Source organism: Hetaerina americana, unplaced genomic scaffold (genome assembly GCF_022747635.1).
Source record: "Hetaerina americana unplaced genomic scaffold, ioHetAmer1.1.p SCAF_10, whole genome shotgun sequence".
Lineage (NCBI taxonomy): Eukaryota > Metazoa > Arthropoda > Insecta > Odonata > Calopterygidae > Hetaerina > Hetaerina americana.
This window is the reverse complement of record NW_027286070.1, coordinates 52,199,640-52,227,217: the sequence shown is the minus strand read 5'-3', so window position 1 is coordinate 52,227,217 and position 27,578 is coordinate 52,199,640. Positions and strand designations below refer to the sequence as shown.

The following is a 27,578-nucleotide window of genomic DNA, read 5'->3' as shown; positions in this document are numbered from 1 at the left end:
GGGTGGGGGGGCGTCGGAGTGTGTTCCGAGGGGTTGGGGCCCTGGGCTCCATCGATTAAACGGACGTTATGTGTGCGTGTGTGTGTGGAGGAATCCACCCCCTCTCCTCTTCTAAAACCCACATCTACCGCCGTCACCCCTTCCCTCTCAACCCCTCGCCACCTCCCTCCCCCCTTGAACCCTTCGTCTCATCCCCTACGGTCTTCCTACCTCATTCATTAGGCGCCGTCCACAAATGACGTCTCGCACTTCGGGGGTGGAGGAGGGAGGCGTCGCCCATTCTTGGCGTCACGGTAGTTAACGAGCGAACCAAACGAGTCGACGTCGATCTCTGTTTTCCCAACTGACCGTGACATTTAAAGGCGTTACTCTGTGGCAAACGTGACGGGCAACTCCGACAAGAAGTTGCGAGGTTTTATTCCGCAAATTTTGCTCTTTGAGAATTCTCTTGGTGTCTTTTTAAGTTTTTACCGCGATCAGACGACTTTCGCAAGTGTCAATCGACGATTTGGTCTCGGCATAGGCGAATTTGAAATGCCTATTAGAATTTTCTGCGTTAACTTGAGTACCTCCTTCGTGTCCATTCAGCTTGGTTCTTAAATTAAAAATTTAAGTATATAGAGTTGCGTAAATGATCCAATTGTAAATGATTTCAATATTTTCAATTTAGTCGTTGCCATCCCCTATCCTTATGTACCAGTAGAACAATAAAAACTATGAGACAGCCAATCCGTTAAGTGTCTTAAATACGACCGAATTCACCTCACTAATATAGTGTCGTGCGCTCTGTCTTCATCTACGTATTCCGGTCCATGCACTAGTTACATCGAATTATGCTCTCTTTTCCATTTTTGAGCGAAATGATCTATTGAATTAACAGACGAGGACTTGCTTGAGAAAGGGCTCAGGTGCAGCTTAAGGCATGTTTATGGGGCTGCTATGTGGCGTGATTGTAACTGCGGGTTGATTTTAGGGTTAAAAATGGCCAGAAACGGCGTAGTCTTTTATTTCATTAATTCCTTATGTAACTTCATCTCGGTTGATCAACCATCGACTGTTAACGAAGAGGTAAACACAGATGTATTCTCATGACGGTATTAAAGCAATTGGAAAAGTTATGATTATCGTGATATGTGGTTTATATGTAGTATAAAATGTTCCTCGAGTCGCCTCCGTTGGATATTAAGATACCAGCCAGGACAACGTAATGGGATAAGCCTGTAACTAGGATACATGTTAGTGTTTCATTCCGTTTTTGACTCGCGAATTGTGTGAGAAAAAATAAATTAATTTTAATCCATCTGTTGGGCAGTCAGTCTCCTTTGTTTTGTGGCTGCTTGTGTTATAAGTGCCTCTGCTGTCCTGAATTTGGATTGTTCTATCGATTTCGTGGTTAAACTAGTACATCTACTTTGCAGCACGGTTAACCTAGTAATTGCTCCTCGTCCATACCCCCCCCCCCCCAACGCGAATATGGAGCTTAAGGGATTTAGGAACAAGTTCCTCTGGAAAGCCAAATAATTAATTCCGCTAATTCCCTTGGATTTCGTGAGCCTTGTTAATACGACTCAAGTACAAATATTAACAATTATTGTATAAGCGATGGCATACCTTTTTCTTGCTTGGAGTTTTGTGGAATCCGACATAATGGTGGCTATCATGTATTAATATAAGCTCGCCTGTTAATTAGAAATGTAGTACATAAATAAACCTCTCACTCTCTCTATTATAAATAACACTTAAAGTAATTCTTATCTCTCATTGCGTATAGGCAGCTTGATCTTGTTTCGTCTACCTTCAAAGTGCGATAACACTGCAGGGGCACCCTCAATGCTCCATGTTCGATGAAAAACCAAGTGATAGTGCTGATTAATTCTTTGATAGGATTCAAAAGCGTAGTAATTGCGATTGTGATTAAATTACAAGTACTTTTCTATGGAGATCATAGCTTCAATTTTTATTGTCTCTCTGTAGCGGCAGTCATTCTTATGGAAATTGATCTTATCCTATGAAAACTTTATATAAATAGAGTGTATGTAGCATTCTGAAATTTCACAAGAAATTGGTTTTTTTGTTTGAAAATAAAGATTTTACGGGCTAAAGACCGGTTCTTTCGTTTGCTGAAAACTGGAATCGGATATCTGTCATGGTGTATGATCAGTTTTTTAATGGAAATTGGTTTAAGATACGACTGGCCTGGACTGGAGAGAATCCCCCTTAAACCTTATCCCTTTCCTCCTCTTTTCTTTCCCCATCAACCCTCAGGGGCTCGGGGGCCAGGGCCCTGCTATCCCCTTCGGACCCTCGGCGCCACTGAACCCTTTTGCCCCTCGGTGTGGGCATGCGGTGACGGGCGATGTCGGCAGGAATATCGATATATCCGAATTCGATATCTCAAGAATGCATCGTTCTATGGTTGCTTGTGCGTTCGCGTCGGGAGGAGGAAATATCTGAATTTTTTTACTTGGCTGGTAGCAGGGCTGAAAGAATGGTGCTTTTTTACACCGGCCACCATCGCAGAACCCACGTCCGCATAATACCCGGCAAGTCCCCGCAGTGGCATGCGGGTAAGATTTGTTAGGGCACTGGCCATCGAGCACGGATCGGTCGATTATTGGTAGCGCAGATGTAAATGAAATTTATTTACCACCTCTTATTGAGTTTCGTAATATCAATAAAAGTGTTCTCCAACCTTTTCATTTTTCATATATTTTTTTCTAAAAATGACGTAATGATAGTGTATGAAGCTACTCCTTCCACCCTTCCCCCTTCTCCCCCCCCCCTCCCGAGCTCCAGTGGCGAGGAGCTCTGGAGGATCACCCCATAAAATTCAAAATGAGTATACCAAGAATGCCCGACACTACTTTTTCCCTCGAGGTTAAAATTATTTACTGCTGGATGCGTTGCGGTCTCCGAATGAATGCGGTCAGTTTCGAAATTAATGTGATTTTTCGGCTGTCTTTGTGGGATGAAAGGTCGTAAAAAACTTTTTGTTCATAAATAAAAATGCTCACCACACCTTATGGGTTTTCTGGATTCGTTACTGCTTTGATCTTGAAACGAACGAAAGCACATGAATTGCATCAATGAAGCATAAAATGCTTCAATCAACAAACGTTTCCATAGATAAATGGGCATTAAATATCAATCTGTATTTGCTTTTCTATTTTGTAGAGACAGTTATTGCTGGATAACCATTCGATAACCTGCTAAAGAAATGTGGACGTGGAAATGATAAAACAAAAAGAATGCTGAAAATGGATTTTTATGCACCTCAAAAAAAACAAAAAACAATTGTGAGAAAGATTGGAGAAACCAGTTCTTTACAGGCTCTTTTGATATTTACATGTATTGAGATTAGTGATTATTATATTTCCACAACTTTCAGAATGCTGTTTGAGGGATGAATATAATGTACAGTATTAAAGATGAAAGACAGATTTTGTATGATTGTAAATTTTCAAAACTTGTTATGTCGTAAAATTATATTCCTTAGTCAAAATATTATGATTCTTGTAAAAGTGTTTTAGAAATTTCGAATCTTTTGACGACGTCAAAAAATGTTTGCATCTCCATTGAAAGATTGAGATGTATATATATTTAAACGTAAATATCGCGTCGTTTAGGATGATGTGTGAAAACTAATTAAGAAAAAATATTATTTTTCAATACTCGCAGGTACTTATTAACAATTTATTCTTTCTCCGTTGATCAATTCGTGGTTTAAGAATTTCATTGAAAACCTGAGGCTTTTCAAATGGTACTGCAAATTTCTCCCCGATTTGTTCTTTTATAATGATCTAAATTAATCTCTTTTGTGGAGAATTCATCAAATCCCGAATCTGCTTCATTTTTAGGTGCACCAAATTACGAAGTAGCGACTTCATAAACGGCCCGTATTTTTATTATTTTGAGTCATCTTGATTTGTGCCTTTCTCATGAAACTCTTCGTTGCTAAGCGAATATTAAGGAGCAAAATTTAATTTAAAATTATAAATGCAAAGCCCCAAAGATGTTACCTAACTTTCGAAGAATAAGAAGTTTTTCGAGAGCGTTTTTCCTCCCCGATTTACGTCGAATTTTGAAAGTTAGCCGTTCTTCATGGTAACAAAGTTGCGAAACTAAACCCCCCCTCCCCCTCTTCCCAATGGTTTTCGGGGTTTTCGACTGAAAATATCCACTGCTATTTTGCACTTTTTCACGAGATGATGAGTCTGACTTGAAGGAAAAAGTTTTAGGCCCTGAGCAAGGGCTGTAATTGGTTGTCCTCGTTTCCGTAAATATTTTCTTTGCATTTTCTTTTTCTCTGAAGTAGTCAAAAGGTTCTGAGCCTCTGGATTCGTCGGTTTGGCCAAAAATGCTGGAATGGGATCAGGGCGGATGGGGTGTGACAGGGGGGGGGATTGGAGGAGGGCGAGTATGGGGAGGAAGGCTTCGGGCGTCACCTATTTCTCTTCTTCAGCTGATGATTAAACTAAGTATTTATTGGTTTAAGTGGAGGGCTGTTATCGTGAAAAAATGACTGACGATGAAGACGTTCGTTGTTTGAAACAAAGCTCAATTATAACACCACTTATAAGGCGATCACATCCGTGAAAAAAACTTAAGAAATGAACTGAACTACGACTTCAGAAAGGCCGGCGGAGAATTCTCTTTGAGACACTTTCGACGCTTGGAATTTTGTCGCATGCATGCCGTTCTTTATTATTGCTCATCCCTATCGCATGCTGTGGGCGATGCTGACTCATGCGATTTGTTTGGTGTGCATGTAGAATGGCGACGATTTTTGGAAACAACACTGTAAATGAGTGAATATCCGTTTATAAAAAATTTTGATTTACGGATTAAATATTAAATTCCAATCTCACGTAAAGGGGAGAGTTCATATACTAAGTATATATTGTAAGATTTGGTAATATTTACTATTCCAATATGTGATTTCTTACTTGTTGGGGGTAGACAGCCTTCCTTCGAAACTACTACAAGGTTTAGGAAAATGTGGGAGGAAGAGGCTGTATAGACTGATTTGTAGTATCAATGAAGAAGGAATCTGGCCGGAAGACTTTGTAAGATCAGTTTTAGTTCCCATTCCGAAAAAGGTAAAGGCTACATCATGTGAGGACTACAGGACAATAATTTTGATATCCCACGTAGCTAAGGTTGTTCTCAGGATCATAAGCAAAAGGATAGGGAGTAGGGCAAATGATTACTCAGGGGATGATCAGTTTGGTTTTTGGAAGGGGAGAGGTACGCGTGATGCCATTGCAGTAATGAGATTATTAATCGAGAGGAATATATAACACAACCAGGAGGTATTTGCCTGTTTCATAGATTTTGAAAAAGGGTTTGATAGAGTGAATTGGGAAAACTAATGAGTGTATTGCAGAGAATAAGGAATGGATTGGAGGGAGAGGAGGCTAATCCGCAACCTTTACATGTCTCAGACTGCTCAAGCGCGAGTGGGGAACGGAGTCCGGATGGGCAGTGTTAGGAAGAGATGTAAGACAGGGTTGCCCATTATCACCGTTGCTGTTCAACCTGTATGTATAGGAAATGATTAAGTATGCATTGGAAGAACTGGAAGTAGGAATGAAAGTGGGCGGGGAATTCGTAAAATCAGTCAGGTTCGCTGATGACCAAGCTTTAGTTTGTCAGTCAGCCAAGGGGTTGCGAGCATTGCTTAGTGAATTGGAAATTCAGTGCGAGAGGTATGGGATGAGAATCAATATTAATAAAACAAAGGTTATGCGATTTTCTGGAAAGAAAAAGGCTAAGCTAAACATTAAAATAGGAGGGCAAAAACTAGAGCAGGAAGTGTTTTAGACCAACACGGTCAAAGTAGTAGGGACGTAAGAAGAATAATTGCGCTAGGCAAAGAGGCTTTCACAAGGAGGAGGGAGTTGATGGCAGGGACGTTGAGTAAGGATGTTAAGAAAAGACTCGTAAAAACTTTGATATGTAGCGTAGCTATGTACGGTGCGGAAACGTGGTCATTGAAGCAGGAGGATAGACGTAGATTGTAGGCTTTTGAAATGTGGGTGTGGAGAAGAATGGAGAAGGTGAAATGGACAGAGAAGAAAACAAATGAAGAAGTACCTGGTATGGTGGGTGAGGTAAGGGGTTTGACGGGAGAAATCGTAAGGAGGCAGGAAAAATGGATGAAGGGCGTATTGATTGGCAGTGGGATGTTGAAGACTGTAATAGAGGGAAGAATGTTGGGCAAACGAGGAAGGGACAGGAACAGGATGGGGATGTTGGATGGGATGAAGGGAGGATAGAAGTAGACAGAGATGTAGAGGGACTTGTTGTAGAGTAGGATGCTGTATTGCATTTTGTAGGAGTCGCGAAATATTAATTCGGACTTGTGCCCATCCAAAACCTACCTTGACCGGTAGATTACTTTTAAAAAACTCGTATAATTGGTCAGGCCGACAATGGGATATGTGCAAGATTTCCTCTGAACACATATTCAGGACGTATTCAATGTGTATAAACATTTAGCATAATGAATAACTGATCGTAGCACTTTTCCAATTGATAATTTTTTTTAATTTTACGACCGGGTTCCGATCCATTACATCATTGACCTGATGATGATGTAATGCATTGAAACCCGGTCGTAAAATATAACAAAATATCAAGAGGAAAAGTGCTACGATCAGTCATTCATTATGTTCGACTTCCACCACATCACGCCTGAAGCTACTCAATTTGAATATTTAGCATTTTATTTGTGGATCATTTGTGATATTTGTGTGCGTTTGAATATTTCTCGATTAATTCCTGCATAAGCTAAAAATCTCCCATATGACCACCTTTAGCCGAGTCCTTGAGTATACCTAATACCTCGGTGCCGTAACATACGTAATGTTTGCCGCTATTGCAACTTCACTTACTTATTGCTGTGATTATTTTTTCCGAGTCCCCCACATTGTAATAAAGCGTGAATATGGGACGTGAATGACTTTCTACTGCTCTCCAATCTGTTGTCTACTATCGTCGTTACATCTTTATGACTCATTAAACTTTACAACTATTATTATCCGATTTTTGTGTTCTGTTCGTATTCTTCCTCCTTAATTTTTCAAACCCATGCTGTCTTCGATGTTGGTCGTCAGGAGGCGGTTACGTCGAAGTAGGTACCTATGCCCAAACAACCCTGTGTTTTCGTCACCACGGAGTTTAAAACAAACTTCTTTCTTTTTCACTATTTCGTCGGGTTTCTTTCATGGCTGATTCGCTCCGCCCGTTAAATCTGTATCATTCCTCTAAAAATCACATTACCATTGCCTCCGACCTTCTCTTTTCTGCTTCTCTTATTGCCCATGCCCTACCACCATAGAATAGCGTGCTTCAAATATATGGTTGTTTTCCCTTTTATCACTTCCAAGGATGTGTTGGTGGCTGTTAGTAGACTTTTCTTTAGGTAGAATGCCTCCTTTTCTCGGGCTATTACGCTCGGTCTTATCTTGCTTTCCTTCGCCATCACGAATCACCTTGCTTCCAGTGTAAAAACAAATTCTTGTGCGCGTAATTTATATCGCCTTCTATTTCTTTGCGAGTTCTACGGCGAGCGTAGTCTCTGATTTGTGCGGGCTATGCACTTTAAGGCACTTAGCTCTCTTATCTTTCCAATCTCATCTAGAGGAATTTCTGCAATATAAAATTAGTTTTTTTTTCGTCTTCTCTGCATTAATCACCTCGTAATGTTTCTCTTTATAATCCAGCTTTTTAAATTATCCGTCTCGTTGCGAGAATTTCAGTCCGTCAGTTGGTGTATTGGTATGCAGTTCACCGAAATGCTGTCAGTGTCTGCTAGAGTTTTTAAATTTGAAATGAAATTCGTTTTAAAAATAAAGTGTAAATAATGGTGTACCTCATTTTACCGTCAGTTTAAATTGAGCGAAAGCAATATGCATGACCCTGCAGTGGTCACTGAGGGCAAAACGCTAACTCCGCTTCCACAAATTGGGTACCGTGCAATCGCGCGCCGATAATGCCTCGGCAAAAGGGTTCATGGACACGCCAATGATGTGGCAGATCATCGATTATCCCCTTTCTCTGGGAAAAGGGGATCTCCCAGGTATTCAGTTTATCTGGTCCGTAACCGCTGGTAATGGCACACATTTTTCCTGCGGAACTATTTTTATCGTCCAAAGCAGCAGTTTTGAAAAAAAAACCATTTTAAGGATTATGCCGCCTCTTAGCTGCCTCTGACTTTTTGTCCGTTGGTAGTGTATTTGCCGAGTCTCCGTCAAGTCCAAGATTTCAAGCCATTATTAAATAAAATCTAATTCTGAGTTATAACCAACATATCAGCGTTAAAAAGTAACATCTCCTAAGTTCTTGTATTGGTATTGCGGATGTAATAACAGCACACGAGCTCGTATAATGACACATTCATGGTGGGCCGAGCGTGTAATTCTCTAGAATAAGTCAGTATTGATGTAATTGAGCTGATTGTAAAAATGTTCACTCATTAGTTCCTTCAACTGACTAGTGATTATAAATTAATAATAATCTTTTTTGTATTTTCGTCGTTTTATTGGTATTGTTATGGGCCAGGCCAACTGATAAAACTTATAATCCGATCAGATGCTTTCTGCATTCATCATCTGTTAGACGTACATGCATGTATATAGTATGAAGGGAGCTGTTGATTGTAATTAATTTTATTCATTTATCATATTTTCACCAAAAATATGAATTATTTGTTGTTAAAATATATAGTATGTATCTCATAATTTCACAACCCTTTCAAAGTGACGAAGATCCATAACAACGATATAAATTGTAATTGTAAAAACATAATTCTATATAAATTGTGTGATAATGTTAATAGCCACCTTCTACCGAGTATCCATGGTATTTGTTTCTTATAATATTCGTACAATTTTGCTCTAGGAAAATTACATATATTCATTCGTCGTAATTTGGAAAAATACGGATTTGGTTAATTAATGTACCTCCGATTGTTTCTATGAAAGAAAAAAAACTTTATGAAGATAAGGATTATCACCTGAGACCCGTTTCTTAGAGCTGCAAGTAATTACAAGTCATTACACCGTGTACACTGAGACTCCTGCTGGTAATAAATGGTGCAAAATTTGTTACTTGCGTGCGCTATATACTAACTGAATTTGATAGTTTTATTTTAAGTTTAAGACTGCTCTCAAAAGGATTTGTCATTCAATCCGTAGGTTTGAGAAATGGGTCCCCGAAAGTTACGTCACGCCGTTCTGTTTTGAATATTCAAGTGGGCTGTGTTATATTTCCTTCATTAATTAAGTGTAAATTTGTCGATTTAAAATAGTTTTTAAAAACCTAAGCCTCTGTATGAATAAATAATTATAGGATTTAAGATTTTCGCAAATGTTCCTTGCTGGATAGTAAGTTTGGTGTTTCGTGGGGGATGAATCTTTCATTCCTAGTTATCGATTCCGCTGCACCGTTCCTATCTAGACTCGAGAGAAACTTCTGCACCACTGTATTTCCGGCGACATTTTCACTGGAATACGTAGAAACTATTTTTTTCTCGTGATTTATTCCGGACACCTTTTTGAAAGAGGCTCCAACGGCGGCGACATTTATGAGTTTGTTTCGCTGCCCTGAATCCTAAAACCCTGGAGGCTTTGGTGAACGGAAGCATTAGAGAGGTTGGTGGGATCCCTTTCGACCGCAGGGTCGACGACATAGGGGGTGAGGACGGTTTCCCTCGGGCTAAGGTAAGGCAAAGACCCTTCGCTATCTTTATATTCACCCTTTCCATACAGTGTCCCTAAAAATATGTCAGCGTTTCGTAATTTCCACTTTTAATTTTCAATATATTTTACTCTCGTCAAAAAGTGCAAAACACTGGTGGTACGCAACTGTGCGAGGAAAAGTGTGCGTGATACCGATGGTGAATGCTATTTTATACGTCTTTTATTACTTGTCATCAATTATAGAACTGTCACCGTGAAAGGAACACTTCTTAAATTGGTTCTAAATCGACAAGTTTCTATCTTTCCCTAATCGATCGCAATCTGTTCTGCCCAGAGTAACACCTTTCGTCATTAATCATATTGAAACAAAGATAATTATAGGCTGAAAAACATGTGAGTCCCTATTCCCTTTGTGCGGAAGAAAATAGTACCGTACGTTAGAGCCCGCCATTCTCCACGGATGAATTGGATAGCCAAAAAAATGCGATGAAAATGGATTGCAGGTCGTGGATTAGATCCCTGTTTCAAATATTTTCAACAGTAATTTATTGTAGTGCACGTCGAGTTTTAGTGGGGTGAGTATGCGCCCTTTTTTTGCATTCGAATCATATTTCAATATCTTAATTGGCGTGAAGACTGCGTTGTTCGAACTTTTTTCAGGTTTCGATTTCATTGAAACGTGGAGGGCGAGTTTCATATGACAGCTTCCTCCTTCCTCCTCGCGTCGTACCACTGTACCGATTCCGTTCGTCCACCTCCCTCGCTGCCGTTTTTTCAGCCCTCAGGGGGTTTCGCCAAGTTCCGAGGTCATGCGAAGGCCTGGTGGTAAATGCATTGGGTCCGCTTTTCATCGGTTTTCGCATGGGGGGGCAGGAGGAAATGTGGGGTGGTAGGGGGGGGGAGGAGCGCGGGTGGAGAGAGTGGTCGAGAGGGAGGCCAGGGGTTCATAGTTGCCCTTCCCCTAATCCCGCAACCTCCGCCGCCACCCTCTCCCCGTTGGGCGTAACGTCTTCATCGGAGTCCACCGCCGCCGAGGGCCGAGCAATCGATAGGGGGGCGGTCGGATAAGTTGAGTACATAGTGGAGCCATCCGCGGAGGATATGATGAATATTTGCGGGAGGGGGACGTGCCATAGGCGAGGGGAGGAGGAAGGGACTTCAGGCGGGAAGGGAGTTTGTGACGGATGTGACATCCCGAATTTATTGGAAGTCGTGGGGAGGGGAGGGTGTATGTGTGAGCCGACGGCCTCCATTCGCACGGTGTTTATTCACAAATGATCCAGCCCCAACGGGTTCCAACAGCCGCTGGTTCGAGAAATGTGTCGATTCCAATTATTGATGGAAGTATCCCGTGGATGTCCGGGTAAACGAACGATGCCCACATCGGATAATTCCTCGTTCACGTTTTCTCTTTCCTATATTCTCTCCATATTTTTCCTTACCCTTTTAAATATCTCGGCTCGTATGCGTGGTGAATACTCTAGGATTAGGTGACCGAAAGACTGGGAAGTCGAGGTAAAAGACGGGAAAGTCGGGGAGGTTCTTCTTAAAGGTGGAGAAATTGATTTCATATGTTGAATTGCTAGTCAATCAAGTCGCTCGACGCGGTCGGAGGAAGTTATGTCGTGAACTCAGATGAAACTACCTTTTAAGTGTTTTGGTGTCTTATGACCGTGAAAGGGGCGAAGTTTCGGTTCAATATTTCGTGTGGGAAAACCTCCGATCGTTCTCTTATGCACCTTATCTTGTAGTGTCCATTCATTCTATAAAACTTCGATGCCATTGCATGCGACTGGGAAGTTCTTACTGCAATGGCTGTTATCATTGGGTGTAGTAAATGAATTGTTATCCCTACTCCTAGGGTATTAAAATTCAATGGTGTGTTCATTCCCGCTTCGTCATTTGTAGTTGAGTGGTATTATCGTCCGCGTTGTGGAATACGACGGTAGAAAAAGTGTTTAGAGAAAATATCAATGTGTAAGTGGAATTTTTAAGGCCGTGATGATGTGGTATTTGTTGAATTCTTCTCGTTCCCACGTTTTTGTCTTTGATTGGTACCCAACTCAAAGTTATTTTTATGAAGATCCCCTCTGGGCATGAAAAATCAGCTATTGAAGTTCTACGTTAAGTTTTTTTCTGATGAAGTGAAAGCGTTGCGCTAAAATTTACTAGAAAAACAAATGATCGAGTTAAAGAGTTACTCGAAAAATTAACTTTATAAAAGTATTCACTAAAAAAAAGTATTCGCTATAAACGCCACCGTACCCAAGTCTGCCCGGTCTCCATCATCCAGTTTTCCCGCCTTCCTCCAACTTTCTCCCAGCAATCGTCTCTCATCCTCTCCTACCATAACTAGCACTTTCCCTCCGTTTTATTCTCCCCATTATTCACCGCACCCTCACCTCAAAAGCCTCCGATCCGCTCTCATCCTCTCTCTTACCTCTACGACCAAGTTTGGGAAACATGCAGAACTGCGCGCCATATCAAAAGATTCCGGTAATATTTTCTTCGCGTCTTTACTGGAGGTCCCGGTCGTCAACTTCTTCTTCTCTCTAAATGCTTCTTTTTACACGAACGCAATCCCTCTCCACGACGATCCCCGGCAACCAAATAAATTCGCCGCCCTTAGTGAATCCTTTAAGCCAGCCATTCGAGGCAGAAGTATTCGCACATTATTTCGCGGCTCGAGGCAGCGTCACGTTTTCGCTTTATTTTGACGTTGGGCGCCCCATCCCTCTTTCAACATTCGCCCCCTTTTCCATATTTCAGCAGCACAGCCGAAACGAGTTTGAAACGAGCGACGGGGGAGGAGGATAAGGGAGTCGTTGAAATTCAAAATCAAATCGAGTTAAATCAGAATCAGCAAGCGACCCTGACCCTGTCGTTTGAATTAACCAGCCAGCCCTTTAAACCGAAGCTAATTAAATGAAAAAAAATTGAGAGGTTTAATTTGGAAAGGTTTGACCGGTGGACGCGGGAATAGTGAAGTCGTCTTCGTCAAAAATGCGTGTCCGTCATTTTCGGGAGCGTGTGCAGCAAAATAAAAAAAAAATGATGCAGAATGATGTCCGCGATTAAAGGCCACCGATAGTGATCCCGGCGCCGTATATAAGGCACTGATGAGTTATTCAGAGCGCTGTCAGATAACGAGGTTATTCAGAGCAACACTGCGGGCCTTGCACCGTGTACTCGCCCTGCTATTGGATTGCATCAAACTGCATTTACTCTTGATTTAACGCTCTCAAAGTCGGTACGTCTCCCGCGTCAAAGTGATCCCACCTGCCCTGGCACGCAGCCAATCGCTGCTCATTCCCTTTATTTTAATTTTTTTTTCGTTTTGCCCGCAGAATGAAAATTCATGACTTGAGGCAATGTAATATTCGTTCGAATAATAACGAGGGCGGAAAACACAAAGGTCTTTCGTTTTCTTGCGGAATTTTATTGTTACGGTCATGAATTTTGGCGGTCCGCTATGGCAAGGCTTGCATCGAAATGGCGAACTTCGAAGCAGAAGAGATCTTAACAGCGCTATACCGCTCTATCGTGCTTTCCAATTTTCCCAAATTCCGTGTGTGGTTTTGCACGACAGTGTTTTGACGGATGTAAAATATTCACGGCGACTGAAAATACGTCATTGGTTAACATGTCCACGTGCGTATACAAGCGTAAAACATTTCTCTCGCCTTTCCAAATGATGAAAAAAACCTTATTTATCCATCTGAAGTTTTATTATTATTTAGTTTAGCCTCTTGGCCTGTCTATGATAAGGTTGTCATAGGTTGGGATATTGAAGAGATTTGGGCGACAAATACCAGTCGATGGTAGAATAGATGTAACTGGGGTTGTCAAGCATCCAGTTTTGCCCGGGCGTATGCCCTCAATATGTGTTCGCGCCTGTTAATGTTTGTATACACATTCAGCCCACACAAACTAATGTACACTTAAAAGTTCCTCATTTTATGGGCAAATTTTCTTTATTTTTCCTCATTTCCAGTACTGTTGAAATTATTATTATTAATAGCATTATTCTGCCACTTAAGGTTAAATTTCAATGGATCGTGGCACCAAAAAACTAGTGTACTCCTATGATATAACTAGCATGACCCAAAATATCCTTAAATCCCCCACTAATTATTGCAACATATAGCTCTGTGGCTTCGAATGCTTTCTACCTCCCGTAGTTTCATCCAAAAGTACTATTCTCCCCGCTACCTTGCCTTCCCATCATTCTCTCCTACTCCGCGCCATCCCTCTTCTCCTACCGTGCCTAGATTTTCTTCCTTTCTTTTCCTTTCCGTCTATTTTATTTTTCCATTCTTCTCCGTAACCTTATCTCAAAATCCTCCAATCCTCACATATACTATCGCCTCGATGACCAAGTTTCGGAGGTGTTAAAAACTGCACTTAACGTATTTTCGTCTTTTTTTGCATCTTCACTTGAGTGAAGTCATCAGCATTCGCCTCTGTATGGACGTTTCTTTACCTCACGCTATTCTTCTTTTGATGTCCTCGCTGCTTTGCCCACTTAGTGCTAAAACTTCCAAGATAGGTAAACTGATCCACCAGTTCTAGTTTATGTCTATTTATTTTACTGTTTAACTAAGCCTTTCTATTTCTCTAAAAACTCATTAACTTTGCTTTGTTTACGTCAATTCTCATTCCGTACCGATCTCATTGATTTTCTAGTCCGCTAAGCAATTTTTGAAACCGTTTGGCTGACTGGCTAACCAAAGCTTTATCATCCGCAAATTTCATTAGATGAGTTCCCATCTACTTTCACCCATGCTTTCAATCCCCCCCAGCCTCCCTTACCATTTCACCATTGTATTTCTTTATTAGGAGGAGAACAATCTTCCAAAGCTACCAATCAGCCCATACTTTCGGTAGTGTCAGATTTTTACTGACGAGATAACTCTTCAATTCAACACCAAGGCAAGTTCTAATCCTTCGAGTATTGCTACAGCCTTGGCTATATTTGTGCTACTCATTGCTCCGGATCATTACTTTTATTCTTGGTCTTTTTCATCAGAATTTTGGTCTCCGTTGTGTCCAGTAACTTCCGGTGGTTATCTTCTCCCAGTCGCTTTTCTACTATTATATCCCTCGTCAATATCCCCATGACTAAAATGCATGGACTTATCTCATCCTTCCACTTTCTGCATGTCAGCACCGTGTGTATGTTCTGCTGTACCCTCCTAACCACAATATCTACGATCCACCGTCTCCACTTTGTTTGTCCGGTGAAGGTACTTGAAATTGCTTTCACTGTGACTTCTTTTGACCAACGTGGCCACATCAAGGAAAAGTGACCTCGCCCATGCTCCTGTGTCTGTGCCTCTCCAAAACTCCTGCGATTTGTTCAGCGGTCTCTCATGTTTCTCTTTGATCCCATCCTTTACAGCAGACTGCTCTTTCCAGTTCCGTCCTGTGGTTTAGTCCCTGCAATGGAAAAAATTACTTCACCTGATATATAGTAGTTCGGTGTCCGCTAGATACGCTCAGGGCTCACCTTTGTATTCTCTCCATCTGGTTTCTTGCTTTTTTGGGTCCAATACTCTTGAGTCAAACTGGTTCCCGGAATTTTGTTCTTACCTCTGTTATACATTGCCAAAAGTTATTTGTAAACCATTTGCATAACTAGATTGACAATTTAAAATAAGCATACATGTATGTAATGATTCCTCAGCAGCACTTACTGAAAGTATCCATCTATTAAAAGTTCTCATGCATGCCACTCGTTCGGGTTTTACGATAATATTTTTGTACATTTACAATTTCATTTACGTTACTTTCTTTATTTAGCCCACCTTTTTTCTATCGCCTTCACACCTCGGATGTTGCGGGATTTGCTTGTGATCAGTCCATTTCCGCGCCTTGCCTCCGCTATCTACGTTATTCTAATTTCGATTATTCTAATGGTGCCAATTTGCGAATAATTCTTTTCAAATTTTAAGCTCCTCCTTAGCTAGAATATATTGTATGTATGATCAATATAGAATGTATGATCTCTCATAGGAAGCCGTTTAAGTCGTAGCTTTATTTTAAGTCGTAGCGTGATTTTTCATGCCCAACATTTTGTGAAATAATACTGCTAAAATTTCCACGAGTAGTGTTTTTACTCTACGGTCATGTTTTCGTTGCAATGTAATATCGTCAGGTAGCTATACTCGAAAAGTGTTTTTTATTTAGTGTAGAAATTAATTGGAACAAATGAGCATAATTTTATTCCACCAATTTGTCGGAAGATGAAAGTAGAAAGTCCTCTCTGCTCGTGGCGGATAAATGTATTTATGAAATTTCACCGAGCGTTCTAACTACTGTTTGTAATCCTAATGCTTTAAGTTGAAAATAACTTACAATCTAAAATGCAGTGGGGAATCAGCACTAAGAAACATGACTCGAGGAAAAATTCTAACGAATCTCTGAAAAGAATCAAGGGTTACAGAAGAAGTTCTTATTGGAAGAAATCTAATGAATGACATTTTTTGATTCGATGACGTAGGGCCAAAGTCAAAACTACAAGGCATTTCAAAAGTCCTTGTAATTTGCACGCATGGGCCCTGCGCTCGGTACTGGATGGTACAGAATATTTTGCCTACAATTCTGTGTGTTAACTTGAAAGTTTTATTTTGCTCTTGCTGGGCTTAAGTGTTCTTCCGAGAAATATTTTTTTTAAACCATCCTTGTAATATTTGGCTTTGAATTCGATAACGGTCCGATAAGTTCACATTATTATCGCCTGAAAAATGTCTTGCATACTCCAACTTCCCTTTTATCAATGAAAAATATATCTTATATAATTATTAATTTATTCTTTATTCTTGATAACACCTTTGTTTTCTTTATGCTATTCAATTGTATTCCTTGCAACGATCCTAATACGAAGCTATGCAGTGGACAGATATGTGCTAGTTTTACGTGGTTATCTCGTCGAAGCACTATCTTCCTCGTAAGGTAAAATTTTAGTATTCATTACGTGTTGAATATTGATTGCCCCAACAAAAAATTAATTTAAAGAATTAAAATATTGTCTCTCTTGCGTCCGCAAGACATTGTCGGTGATGATAAATGAATATTTTGGTTTTTTTAAATCTACGTAAATCAGTGAAGATCTGCAGCATTTTCCGCTCATTTCTGTGGAGATAATTAAATTCTCCCGCGGGCAATCAGATCCCGTTGAGTTTTGCAATTGTTTCTTCTGATTTGACGTTAATACTACTTGCGTGCCAAATTTCAACTCCCTCGGTCTTCTGCCAATGTGGGAAACATTTTTCGACATGTATGCTTGCACTTCCATTTCAGTTGATTAATAAGAGATTTAAGATTTGATTCAGAGGATACCTTAATTGACTTGTGCTTATGAGAAACGGGCTCTTGTTGAATGCAGTCGGACGAAGTGAATGTGTGCGGAATGGCCCGAGTGTGAGATACGTGGAATAACTAGTGACGCATGTCAAAGAGAAGGAAGCACATGGGCTTGAAGAAGGTCCGCCCAAAGGAGAGATGACCTGAGAGAGCTGCACCAGATCAATCTAAAGATCGATGGCAAGTAGTGGAGGAGCCTGGGGAGTTAGGGTCGGTGGGAGAAGCTGGGGTTAGGCAACCCACGAAACGCTGAACATTTACGTTGACTGAACTGAATTTTAGTGTTATGATACATTTTTCAAGTTTCTAGATTAAAGTTCATATTCTCTAGCATTTCCTTCTGTACGAGATAGAAAGTTAGTGCTTGAGAAAAACGTGTAGGGATCCTTCGTTTGTTTGACTTCGTTTTATGATTGCAAAAGATCAATTTTATCTATCTATATGTATATATATATGAGAAGAAGGTGTATATTCATAAATAAATAAATATATATATATATACATAATCCTAATTGATATAATTAATATGGAATACCCAGGTAAATAGGATAAAATGAGATATTATTTCTTGTATTCGACGTATCATTTTCTCGCCGAGAAAGTTAAACTGTCAGTTCGCGACACACTCAAATAATAATTTAGTCATTTACAAGGATCAGATGGAAAATGAGAGGAGGTCAAGGTGTTAGGCAGAGGTCGAAGTCTATGAAAGGAATATGAGAGAGGTCAGGAGAGTGTGTAGGGATTGAGACGAAGACATTAAGCATTGTGGGTTGAAAGAAAATGTTGCTGAGTCAGCTTCCGGTTTTTAATTTGTTTCCACTGAAGCCTTCATACTCTGCGTAACACGTCGGCGATAAAGAGACACGGTGGCGACGCTCATTCCTTGGCATTCCCCGGAAGCTAAGGTCGAAAGTCTACGGTTTTGGCTATATGCGTGGGGTCGAACTTGGGAGGTTGGGTGGGAATTGGATACGAGTACGTAACTGCCCTTACTTGTCCTCTCCACCCGTACGTACGCCAGTTTTGATAATGGTTGATGTAATGAGGGACTTGATTCTACCATCATTTTTTCCTTGAAAAGGCGCAATCACTGAAAATTAGGCGACGCATTGAGGTTCCCGTTCATACAAGCAGCTCATTTCACCCTTGTCGTTTACTTTTCATGTCACGAAGGCGTCAGCCAAATGAAAATACGTTTCGCAGAATGGGCATGGCAGTAGCTCTGGTTCAACTTCAAGTGCTTCGTTACTCGCTTAATAAAGAATTCCATTCTGAAATACCCGTGGAAGCTGCTTTGTAGACCCATTCATTTGTTTGTTACGGCATTATTATTCGATTTATTAATTCGAGCGATTCTTTCTATTGGGCATATCAACCTAGATTGTTGTACTGAACCTAGATTGTTGTAATGTTACGTTTAATAATAATATTAATCTGCCCCTTCCATTGAAGCGCATGGGAACATTGAAACCTCTCTTTCTCGCATATAGCATCGGGTCCCTCTTTGGGGAATGCTCGAATCTGTGATGAAAGTCGTCGTGGCAAGAGGAAGGAGCAGGAGGAGCAAATGGATATTCGGGACTGCTTCTTTGCGTCCTTTGGATGAAGGAGCTGTGGAGCGCAACCCTTTCCATCACATTACCCTTGGTGAAAAATCCCAGGTTTCCACTTTTCATAAAAAGAGGATTTTCATCGCGCTGCTCGTCTTCATGCGGCTTCTCTCTCTCACACAAACCATAGTATTACTCTGTAGCTGTATCTGCGTACTACGTAATTTTTGAAAGTTTATCTCCGACTCATCACTTGTATTTCTAAAAGCGTAACATGAAAATCGGTACGATTATGCCGAGAGTATTAGAAAGTTTGAAGTAGATCTCGAAAGAAGTTGCACTGCGGTGCGAATCCATAAGAATACGAGTTAAGGGTTGATTTTACAATGTTCTGGTTCTTACCCTTCAGCAAGAGGCCTGTCCAAGAGCTCTTGCGAAGAGACGCCCTAGGTGGTTAAAGTGCATTTAGGGATGTATGGAGTATCATTTAAATTGGTTTGTTTAGCAAGTTAATTGCTTTTACTTCTTCCCTTATTATATTTCTAAAAATATGTTCTTAAAAATTCGAAGAAACTGGGGGAGATGCCGCGGTAGTCACTTTAAACGGAGTCATCCTCTAACGCGCATTACAATGCAATAACTTCATTGTAAATATCATTCGCCTTGACTGGAATCCCAGTCAAGATGAATTTTTTACGCTATGACATTGTTACATTGTAACATTTTCTTAAATTTTTTGAAAAATACGAAAGCATTTTCACTCAAGACCTTGCCTCCTGAAAGCCGAGAAAATGATCATGCATGTAATTAATATTGCTGGAAAAAAATGTGCGTCACTGTCTTTCCATAAATGATGTGTTCTTAGTTGGACTTCATAAATACCAGATAAAGTTTCTATTAAATTCTAAATGTACTTTTAAATACGTTTAAAGTACCTTGTCTGTTTATATGTCAGGTGTAACGTATTACGGATGTAGTGGTGCAGAAATCGAAACTTAACGTCCGTACTTTCCGCTGAGAAGGATTAAATGTTTTCCTACACAATGGTTTAAATATGTGTCTGTAATGGACATGAACCACGCAGGATATGCTGAAGTTGACATTTCCTTGCCAGTTGTGCCTTTAATTTTTTACTAATGTCCCGTAATAATATCATCCTAATATTATCTAATTAAACTATTTTAGTTTAGGACCTAAATATTTGGGTATTTTAATATCATAGGCAAAGGAGCACCCATCGAATCATCTGAGGAAACTAATGTACCTTCCGTACGTTAAGCGTCAATGGCAAACCAGCTTCACTGCGTATAATTCTTCATCCGTGAATCGACTATTATCGATGCTACCAATAGACGATCAGTTATAGGAAATATGAGTCGCGAATGTGAAATCATAAAAACACCATGAACATCACGCCTGGTACGCCTCTGGCCCAATAAATCTTTCTTCGTTCCATTGCATTATTTTGGAAACGTCTTCTCCTATATGATAACAAATACATTGGGCAATGAATCCGAAAATATCCTCTGCATGTATCCTTGATCTACAAGATTGTTTAACAAAAACATTCAAGGAGTCTATGAACAAAATCGACTAAAGATCCGGTTCAGAGAAATCCGAGGAGGATTAAATTTAAAATTTAATGTCTCAATTGCAAAAATATGAAAATATGATTGACTTATAAATACCAAATAAGCATGTGCATTTGTAATAATCACCTCGTAACATTTTTAGATTATACAATAATCTACAATTTTCGGTAGCCGTGTATTTTGTTACTCGATTGTTGTTTTATCTGAGTTTCAACTGTCGTCTAAATTATGCAACCTGATTTTCTTTTGCGTATAAAACTATTTATATTTTGGATAACAATGCAGGTTTAAAACACATAAAAATCAAACGACAAATTTTGTGAAAGTTTAACTCTACGCAATTTTGATTTCTACAGCAAACATTAACATGCACACCCTGCAATTCACTCAATTTTTTTTAAAAGTTTAGCATTTGGTGCAAACCAATGGAAACGGATATAGGGAGAGGGTTAAGAATGCTGACATGATATCGACTATCTTGCTCATATCACGTTCGCAATATATTTGTTCGTGATAAAGCTGTTTATGCATTTGTTTTGTCGTGTAATGTTGTCTACCATCAATGAGGATAAATTGGGAATCGAATAATTGATTCCACCGTCTATTCATTTGAATTTCACCGTTTTTATTTTTTAAACAACTTCATAGTAGCACTTCGGCTCTTGTGCGTTACAACTTTTCGTGGATGAAACTCCTCCTCCACCCCCCATATCATGAACGAATACTATAAATGGTAGCACACTTAAAGTACGATACCAATATTCTTTAACATTTTATTAGTATATTTTTATTGGTATGTTTTTCCTGCAGTTAAAGAAACAGTTCGATTGTAATTAATTTTCTAACGGAGAGTCATAGTACACTTTTTAACTGTTAGCAAAGTCATAACAGGGATTCATAATACCGGTTTAACCCATTAGACCCTACAGTGTTCGGTCCAAACTAGTTCAGCCTCCTTGAAACTGTAGATGTTTTTCAACAATTAATTGAATTTCTAGGTTACACAGAAATTCAGTTGGAACTGCTTGACTGCGGAACTAAAATTAAAGTCTTCAAGATTTTAGTGATTGTATATACCGACGGTACTAGATAATCAGCCAAGGCCCGTGGACGTAGGAGTCCTGCTTTTGGCGAAAACACATCCGATAAGATAACGTGTAAATCTGTTTTGTGTCTCTTAGAGAGATTGAATACATGGGAGATATGAGGTCTTACTTGGACCAGCTACCTGCTGAATGGCAAGTCAGCATAACAGCATAGCCTAAACATCCATCGGTAGTTATCTAAGAGCACACACAATTGTCAAAAGTCCCATGGGATGTACCCTATCAGCTGAAATCTATATCGGATGGTAGGAAGTCACCTCCTCCCAAACCCCTTTGCATAATCTTTCTTGCCGATAGGAGATTGCCTCGCCCATTCCTTGCAGTTAAAGATTGGCTGGCTAGAGCCAGTTAGTGATTGGCCAACTAGCTAGAGGTTAGTAATTTCAGTAATTGAAGAAGCATTCGAGGCGACTGGTGTGTTTCTCACGTACGAGGTCTATTGTCTACTGGTGTCATTCTCGTTCATGACAATGCCAGGCCTCATGCAGCTGGGATAACACAAAAACTTTTGCAGCAATTCAAATGGGAAACTTTCGACCATCCACCGTATAGCCCGGACTTGGCCCCTTCAGATTTTCATCTCTTTACAAAGCTTAAAGACTTTTTGGCAGGAAAAAGATTTGACAGCGATGAAGAACTTAAAGAAGGAGTGACCCTGTATCTCAATGAGCTGGCGGCGAAGGACTATGCAGCAGGAATACAGAAACTTGTCACACGTTATGACAAATGCCTTAATTTGCTTGGAGATTATGTTGAGAAGTAGTTTAAAGTATCCTCTTTCAAATAAAATTTTTTATGTTTGTTAATATTTACTTTTGTGTCTTTATTTCACGAACGGGTACTACTTTCCGGATGACCCTCGTACATTAACTAGAAAAAGATTGCTCTGTAATCGGGCAGCTTTCCAGTTTTCGAAATTCCTTGGAGGCCCAATGAATATTCAGGGTCTGTCCCAAAAATAAGTAGAAAAATCCCAAAAATAAGTAGAATAAATCCCAAAAATAAGTAGAATAAATCTGGGGAAAACATTTATTGCAGAGCAAAGCTCAAATGCTAACATTCTTCGTAAAGCGCTCTTATGTATCAACATACTAATGCCAGTGCCTTCGCCAGTTGTGGTATGCTTCCTGTAAGGCGTCTACAGGACCATCGTTCTCTTTGACATAATCCAGTGGTCCAAAATGGTATTCAAAGGTGTTATACTTTGGCCATTCTCCAAGACCCATGTCTCGTCACCAGTAACCACCTATTCTAAAATATTCGGCTCACTTTCACTGTGGTCCAAGAGGTCCAAAGCAGTGTTCTGACAGCGCCTTGGGGACCATCTTGGCACACATTTCTCATGGCTAAATCTTCTGTAAGAATGGAATGTACTGTGGTTTTCTGAATATTGCACTCTTCTGCTAACATCCTGACTCTTGGGGGTCAATCAGAATTGAGCATGTCTCACTTTTTATACGTTTTAATCACAGGGTGTTGTTGATGGGCATTCCTCATCGTCAACAACCTCTTTACCCTCCCAAAACATCATTTGCAAGCAGAAAACCATCATTTGGGACATTTCTCCATCTCCATAAGCATCCTTAACCTTGTTCATGGTCTCCGAAGCCAAATTTCCGAGCTTAGTGCGCAATTTTATCGCATATCATTGCTCCATTGAAAGTGGCATCGTGAATTCGTGACGTGACCGTCGGACAGGGATCCAGTCTAGCAGTAATCCGCGCACTTTAAATGTCCAAAGTTCATTAACGTGGGTCTCGTTGCTCTTTCAAAATCTCCCATTACCTTTCTCACCTGTAGAAATGATGAAAACGTACAATTAGACGCATATCTACACTTACTTTTCATTTACGACACGTGGATCATCTGAAGGCTTTTATGCTTTTATGAAACGATCAGTCTTTCATCGACCCGAAATATAATACGAAGATTATAAAGCTGTCTCTTTTGGAATCTGTGAAAACTTTTACCCCTGGAAAATGAAACTTAAATTTTAACCTCCAGAAAAATTTTAATTGTGGCGAAGGGAATTTTTAAGTGAGCGAGGCAGAGTGAGACAAAGTATTGGGATTTTGAATGAAATCAAGGGAAGGAGAAAATATGCTTAGGTAAACAACCAGTTACTCTTAAATTTAGTTAGTTTTAAGCATACTGTATCCTTCTCGTTGGGGTTTTGAAGTGCAACAGCTTATCCATCGAAAACCTACCGTAACTTGATACGCTACTGCTTAACATTTTTTTGGTGTTTAGATAGGAAGCTCATTTATGATAAAATGTTTTTATTGATATACTATTGGAACGCTTGTGAAGATTTGTATCGTTATCGTAGAATGGGGATGGGAAAAGTTCTTGACTGAAAGGACGTATGACTGCATAGATCTTATCCGGTTGGCTGGATATACTAGGGAAGTATGTGTATGTAATGAATGCACATGTAAGTTTCGCTAGGTGGAAATTTAGTGATACCTTCACTGATCGGGGTAATGTTCGACGAACACAATCCGGACCGCGTGTTGTGGTTTGCCCCCACATTTTCCATGGTCCATCGGGAACTTGGATCTCTTATGGAAATGAGTAGTCCTAGGCGCGATCCTTCTGTCAACCATATAATGAATGAATGGATAGCTTTACCAATGCCCTGGGATAATCCATCAGTACATACAGGAACGAGCCGAGTCCATTCTGCTCAGAATATTCAATTTTTAGGAATCCATTGGGGGAAAAAAAAGTAACTCAATCTAAATAAAAATAATTAAGTAAATTAAAGCAAGACAATAAGTTAAATTATTATAATAATTAACGAGGCAAAAAATGAGAATGATAATCAGAACTACTGGCACAGCTGCAGTACATAATGGTATATATAATGTTATAGACATACCATTCATGTAAGCTGAAAATTTAAAGCGGTGTTATATTTACACAACTTTTTCGCATTCAAATAATTTTCGAGAAATGTTACTCGCATTATAGAGGAAGGAATTAAAGAAAGGTTTAAAGATCTAATGCGCAACAATTTGAAAATTTGCAGATCTCTTCCGCCCCCGGATATCCAACGGATCGGAAATGGAGCGGTGACGTGCCCTCCTCCCAGTGCATCAGCATCTGCACTCGCTCGCCCCTCGCCCACTGGGACCACCGGCCCTCACCACGCCGCCGCCCGGAAGGAGGAAGCGAGGCCAGCCCACCCGCGGGGAACAGATGAAGAAGCCGTCGGCGGTCGCTCCCACGCCTTCGTAGTAGCTCCGTCCGCCGCCGCCACTGAACGGCCTCCGCCACCAGAACGCCCGGACACTCGGCTCAGCAGAGTGACCAAGGGGAGAGGGAGAGACATGGCCATCGCGACGCAGTCTTCGACCTCGGACGAGCGCGGCAGACGTCGCCGTCCGCACCCCGCCTCAGCCACGTGGTGGTGGGTGCAGGTCGGCGGCACTGTCGCCTTGCTGCTCGCCATCGCGAGCACCACGGGCGGTATGCACTCGAAGCCTTCGCCGGCCACGCCGCCCTCGTCGGCCCGCGAGGAGAGCGGGTCTTCCCCCGCAGACTGGGACTTCGGGTTCGCGCCCGAGGGCGGCGCCTCGGGTGCCGCGGATACCGGGGGTGTCGCCTCGCCCCCGATGGAAGCTGACAGAGACGGCAAGAGGGCCGCGGTGAAGAGGTTATGGGGAGTGCCGGACGTGGCCGCCGTGGTGGGGAGGCCATTCCGGTTGGACGTGCCAAAGGATGCCTTCACGGGTCACGTGGACCGATATGAGGTGTGTGTTGATCGCTCTTTACGGACCTCATGCTTTAGTCATGAAACTTCACTTAAGTACTGAATGCTTTAATATGGCATTCCCAAGATTTTTTTGTTCAATTTCAATGCCTATTAACCTAATTATAATGTAACTTCATGTAATGAAAAGGTAAACTTCTGCTGTGTTAATTGAGTGGACAAACTTTGACTATTGGACGGTTAATGCATCTTAAATTGCTCTTATTGAAATGTTAGTGGTGGTCAAAAGTGCATGTTTCACAATTGTGCTTTTCTCAAATGATCTCAATTTATGAAATTTATGACTAATACATTGTAGAGGTTTTTACAAAGAATTAATGACTGAAACTTTAAGACAAGTTATAAGGAAAAGACCAGTGAAATATTTAATATGGAGTGTAGTTTTATATGCCTTAGAAACTTGGTCAATTTGGTTAGAGATTAAGCATAGAATGGAGGCTTTTGAGATATGGGTGTGTAGAAGAATGGAGAAAATAAAATGTTCGGAAAGGTATGTTCAAAATGAAGCTTAGGGCATGTTATAGGAAGGGATTTGGCTATTGGGAGATATTCTAAGAAGGCAGAACAAGTGGATGTAAGATATACCAAGGGGTAATGGGATGCTGAAGATGGTAATGGATGGGAGGATGCTGGGAAAGTGTAGCAAAGGGAGAAAATAATATAGATTTTGGATGGAATTAAGGGAGTTTGAAAGTATGGACAGCTGAAGAATTTATTATTGTAATACAAAGTATAGGGTTAAAGATATGTATTTTGTTTCATGTTAGTCAGGGCTTAAGAGAGGGGTAAAGTAATGTGTAGTGACAGGGTCCATCAAAACCAAACCTTAACCTGGGAGACTGCTGCTAACTTTAATAATAATAATTAAGGAAAATTAGATTAGAAATTCATTTAAAAATCTTTTTACCAGAGAATCTTAATACTTGGTTGTTATTGATAGCTTTTTAACTATCTTTAAACTGATAGCTTTTCCATGCTTGTGTACATTTACTGGCTTAATTTTATTAGGTATATGGCCCAGGGAATTCTCCTCTACCACAATGGCTGGCTCTTATGGATCCAAGGCATGGCAGGATGGAGGGTGTACCAGGACCAAGTGATGTTGGGGAACTCTATGTGACCTTGAAGGCTGTGGCTCCATCCCGTAAGGGAATGGAGGAGTATGAACTTCCAGAAATGGCCAAAGATGTGTTTGTCATTGAAGTGCTTCCTTCTCCCCCTTGGCCTTCATCTGCTAATGGGAAGGTTGGTGTCATTTATTACCACTTTTGGATGTGCTACCTAAATTTTATGGCATTATTTGCAGTTGGTGTTATTGCTGTAATTGCTTGAAACTGCACCTTGACTAATGATAGAATTGTCAACTCTTATGCAATTTACTGCATAGGTAGGTACTGTAAAAACTCTCTGATATAATCATCACATGGATAAGGAGGTGATAAATTTTCTTCATGCCCGTGAGGTACATGCATCTATCTGTCTCGTTCAGTTTTGTCAACTTAACAAACATTGTGTTGCAGCTTCATATTACAGAATGATTTCTAGTGCACCCTAGATTAGAGAAAAATGATTCTTCAATTTTAGAAAAAAAAATTTTGAACCATTCTGAAAATGAACTTAGAGCCTAGATTACATTATGTAGGTCCATCAAATTTTGTCAGAATTGGTGGATGCAGCCGGCTGATCCATTATCATTAAAATTAAAATGGACGACTGGATGAATGTATGCACCTTGCCGTACACAAAACTTGAAGCAACCTGCGAGACCGCTGTCCCCTAAGAGGTTCAGTCTTTTTGAAAAGCATTTGAAAGGCAGAAGGGCTCATCGCAAAAGGTGCTCCACTGTTCCCCATTGCCACTGAATCCAGCATCTTCATTGCACTGAAATCAAGTCATCTGGAATACCTGCACAAGTGAAAATGATGTATAGCATGGCTTTTTGTCACCCTATCTTCCTATCACTATAATTCTTTATCTGTGAACACAGGGCATACTAAGCAGGGGATGAGTTCCCAAAGTCACAGGTAGCATGGGCAGTTGTGTTTTGAGTGCCTTTTCACTTTCAAAAGAATTTTTATTATCTTGGTTCAATCACCCTTTGTATTATAATTACGGTATAGCATAAGTACATGTAACATTTCATGAACTGTGTTTCTTTCCTTATCACATAAGTTGCTGTTCACCCATTGCTCAAATTGTTGGAGAAGACCTCTCTATTTTAAGCAATGTACATTCAATTATTTGAGCATTGAAATCTGTCATTGAGATATTAGTACACATCTGTTTAGTTTAAACAGTTAATTGTAATTTTTCCTGGATATTGAGGAAAATAATTTTAAAAATATCTAAGAAATATTAGTATAAACTTATTTTAAGTGTTATGAAAATTAGTACACCAGGAACAGGAATTTAACTGAATACAGTTTGAACTTCTACAGCCCCATGCATAAATTAGCACAAGTGCTGGCTGGCTAATGATGTAA

The 27,578-nt window shown here is 40.3% G+C and overlaps 1 protein-coding gene across 1 annotated transcript in view; it reads left to right on the top strand.

Annotated features, from left to right (window-relative positions):
- Positions 1 to 27,578, top strand: part of Dg (Dystroglycan) — a 316,602-nt gene that overhangs the window by 271,744 nt on the left and 17,280 nt on the right. The window contains exons 4-5 of the mRNA XM_071598970.1: positions 24,352 to 25,075; positions 26,104 to 26,340. Of these exons, the coding sequence (XP_071455071.1) occupies positions 24,653 to 25,075; positions 26,104 to 26,340 (660 nt within the window). The 5' untranslated portion in view covers positions 24,352 to 24,652. The remainder of the gene's footprint in view (positions 1 to 24,351; positions 25,076 to 26,103; positions 26,341 to 27,578) is intronic.